Source organism: Mus pahari, chromosome 10 (assembly GCF_900095145.1).
Source record: "Mus pahari chromosome 10, PAHARI_EIJ_v1.1, whole genome shotgun sequence".
In the NCBI taxonomy this organism is placed as follows: domain Eukaryota; kingdom Metazoa; phylum Chordata; class Mammalia; order Rodentia; family Muridae; genus Mus; species Mus pahari.
The window spans coordinates 50,648,731-50,652,603 of record NC_034599.1 but is presented as its reverse complement, the minus strand read 5'-3'; the positions used below and the strand labels follow the sequence as shown (position 1 = coordinate 50,652,603).

At 36.6% G+C, this 3,873-nt stretch overlaps 1 protein-coding gene across 4 annotated transcripts in view; it reads left to right on the top strand.

The window, feature by feature from the left end:
- Positions 1 to 3,873, top strand: part of Scaper (S-phase cyclin A associated protein in the ER) — a 345,780-nt gene that overhangs the window by 177,155 nt on the left and 164,752 nt on the right. For all 4 annotated transcript variants that reach the window (XM_029543011.1, XM_021206319.2, XM_029543010.1 and 1 more), the window contains one exon: positions 1,693 to 1,819. In XM_029543011.1, the coding sequence (XP_029398871.1) occupies positions 1,693 to 1,819 (127 nt within the window). The remainder of the gene's footprint in view (positions 1 to 1,692; positions 1,820 to 3,873) is intronic.

The following is a 3,873-nucleotide window of genomic DNA, read 5'->3' as shown; positions in this document are numbered from 1 at the left end:
CAAGAAGAAGGAAGACCAAAGTGTGGACACTTCGATCCTTCTTAGAAGGTGGAACAAAATACCCATGGAAGGAGTTACAGAGACAAAGTTTGGAGGAGAGACTGAAGGAATGACCATCCAGAAACTGCCACATCTGGCGATCCATCCCATAAACAACCACCAAACCCCGACACTATTGTAGATGCCAACAAGAGCTTGCTGACTGGAAACTGATATACCTGTCTCCTGAGAGGCTCTGCCAGTGCCTGACTAATTGAGAAGTGGATACTCACATTCATCTATTGGATGGAACACAGGGTCCCCAATGAAGGAGCTAGAGAAAGTACCCAAGGAGCTGAAGGAGTTTGCAGCCCTCTAGGAGTAACAACAATATGAACTAAGCAGTAACCCTAGAGTTCCCTGGCACTAAACCACCAATCAGAGAAAACACATGGAGAGACTCATGGCTTTAACTGCATATGTAGCTGAGGATGACCTAGTTGGTCATTAGTGGGAGGAGAGTCCCTTGGTCCTGTGAAGGTTCTGTGCCCCAGTATAGTGGAATGCCAGGGCCAGGAATTGGGAGTGGGTGGGTTGTGGAGCAGGGGGAGGGAGGAGAGGATATGGGATTTTTCGGAGGGGAAATTAGGAAAAGTGATAACATTTGAAATGTAAATAAAGAAAAAAATCTAATTTAAAAAATGAGATAAAAAAAGCAGGAACAAAGAATGGTACTAAGAAATAAAGGAAAGTAAAGGGAGGGCAACCATGACATGTTAACCTGCACTCTTTCTCTGAGGAGTCTAACAGTCTAGAAAAGGAGTGACATTCCTAGATCCAGCCCAAAGGAATACTCTGTTGTTGTAAGAATTAACACAAAATGGTCCTAGGAAGTGGACCATTTGAAGATTGATACTGTGGGAATTTGCAGTGCTTTTATGCCTGAGCCCAACTGAAGGATTTGGATCAGAACATGAAGCTTCTTAGGTTCTTTACTATGTTCCGGATCATCATGCTCTTACTTTCTCCTACTCCCAACTCCTTTTTAATTTGAGGATCACACAAAAAGAATGGTTTCATCACTACAGCCAAGGCCAGTGTTATCTGTTGGTTTTTGCATTAAATGCCTTCTTAGTCAGGGTTTCTATTCCTGTACAAAACATCATGACCAAGAAGCAAGTTGGGGAGGAAGTCAGGACTGGAATTCAAGCAGGTCAGGAAGCAGGAGCTGATGCAGAGACCATGGAGGGATGTTCCTTACTGGCTTGCTTCCCCTGGCTTACTCAGCTTGCCTTCTTATAGAGCCCAAGACTACCAGCCCAGGGATGGTGCCACCCACAATGGGTCCTCCCCCTCCCTCAGAGTACTTACAGCCAGATCTCATGGAGGCATTTCCTCAGCTGAAGCTCCTTTCTCTGTGATAACTCTAGTTTGTGTCAAGTTGACACACAAAATCAGCCAGTACATATGTGGTCTTAAAAATGAAAAGCTATAGTCTGGAAGTTGTCTATATGCCTCCCCTGGCTGCTCTCTGGAGAAATTCAGGTAGAATATTGAGAGTAGCATGTTTAGAAATAGTTTTCTCATGTTTAGAAAGATGAACTCTATAATCTAAAAATAAATATATATGTATATATATATATATATATAATATGTATACATATATATATATATTCACACACAATTAATGCAGTTTTTCATTTTGTATTCAAGGCTTCAGAGATTAACCAAAGATCTTGTAAAACAACTTCAAGTACAAGACACTGGCTCTTGGGTAAATAATAAGGCTTCAGCTTTGGATCGGACCCTTGGTGAGATTGCTAGAATATTGGAGAAAGAGGTATGTAACAAACCTTTCTTGCCTGACCCTTGATCTTTGGGATGATTTCTCGCTATGACAAGAAATACAGCAGATTTGTGCTTTGCTTCTGTGTTCTTAAAAGCCAGCCAACAACTGATAAATAATTACATATTTTTGATTTTGTGTGATTCTGTTGTTTTCTTGTTTTTTAGTGAAGTCCTAATTAGACCGTGGTTTTCTATGATAATTTTTCCCTTATAAATAAATTGTTTACTCTGGACTGATAGCTATACAGACATGTAATTTGATGGTATAAAATATAAAGCGTTGAACTATATAGCTTATAAATTAAAACAAGATATCTATGAAATATTAATTCCCTACCCATTTTGGACAGAAAATTTGATAATTTTCTTTAATAATTTAGAGTCACTGTCTCAGCAACGCTTTAAAATCCGTACTGATTCTAATGGAATTTATTATACACAGAAGAAAATGTTAAGTATAAAGTTCCATGTAATTATATCAATAACATGTCACTTTATTTTTACCCTAGTCCTTTTATTGTGTATTCACTTCATTATCTGGCTAATTTCATGCTTTCTCATGTCTTTCAATTTTCTTTTAAAATAATTCTTAAAAATTGTCTATTGAATTTCATGTGTACTTACATTATTTCCTGGTAACCAAATGACAATATTACAAGTTAATTATTTGTTAGCATTTAGGCGAAATCTCATTTATCATTTAAAGTAGTAGCCATCTATAATTATTAGCAGTATTTTTATTTTTGTTTTCTGGAAACAAAATTTCTTGTTTTGAAAATGGTTTTATTGTTTTGTCACACAATTTTTTTCTTTCTTAAAAAATATAGTAACCATTGTATGGTTTACCTCTTTAAAATATATCATAGATTTATGTTACTGGTCAGATCTCTGTTTTAATTTTATTAGTCTTAATAAATGTACTCAGAATATTTTTATTCATCTTCTGTATTACAAAGTACTTGATTGTGTTAATACTATATTTTACCCATTTATCAGACATCAGAATCACTAGAGGGCTTGTTGAAACACATATTGGATTTTTGATTTAGTAGTTTTAGCGTAGGTCCCAAGAATTTTAATGTCTAATATTTTCCCATGAGATGGTGGTGATATAAGTCCAAAAATCTTATTTTTAGAGTCAGTGCTGGCAAGCTGGGGCTTATGCCTTTGGTGTGAAATTGCTGGGTTCTCAGCTATCTGAATGACAAACCTTTATGTTGAGTTACACTTTGGCATAGATAGTACAGTCTTCCATGGGAACTAACAGCAGCACATTCAGTACTGCTTTCTGGCAGAAACACATAATGAGTTGCTCTCTAAAATACTCCTTTCAGAGTTTTGAAGAGCTCATAAATTGGTAGTTGTCAGCATGTGCTAGGTAGAGTATTTACAAGTTTGATGTGGCAAGAGAAAAGAAACCTTAAATATTATATATACTGATCATTTTTTAAAAATTGAATTAAATGGTATTTGTTTAAAGATACCACCACTGTAGCTAATATCAGAAAATTTATTTTAGATTGAATTTTAAGAAAAAAGTTAACATGATCTATATTTTTTATATTTTTAGTGTAGATTCCAAATTGAGATTATTTAATGCACAAAGAGGCAATTTACAAAAATACCACTAGTTTTTATATAATGTAAAGGAGAAAAAGTGTTGTCTGGCTCCTAGTCTAAATGGTCTGTGTCAGGAATCTTGCTGTGAAGCTGTTCTTAGAGTGCAGCCTGCAGGACCACCTAAGAGTATAAAGCGAGCCACAGAAAGACCTTCTGCTGCTTTTATAATGAAATTCCTTTCACCTGGCCAAGACACACTGGCTTCACAGAGACCTGTGTTCTATAGAGCTGCACTGACCCCGCAGTGTAATTCCACTGGTGATATTTGTAATTCAGCTACAAATTGTGAATAACCATCTTCTGTTTGGAAAGCTGCCTGGAGTAACAAAACCTCAGGGAAAGATTTGAAAGTAGCCTGTCAGTGACAAGAGAGGGACTGGTGGCTCCTAAGTACCCCTCACTGGGAATGGTAAAAAAAAAAAAAAT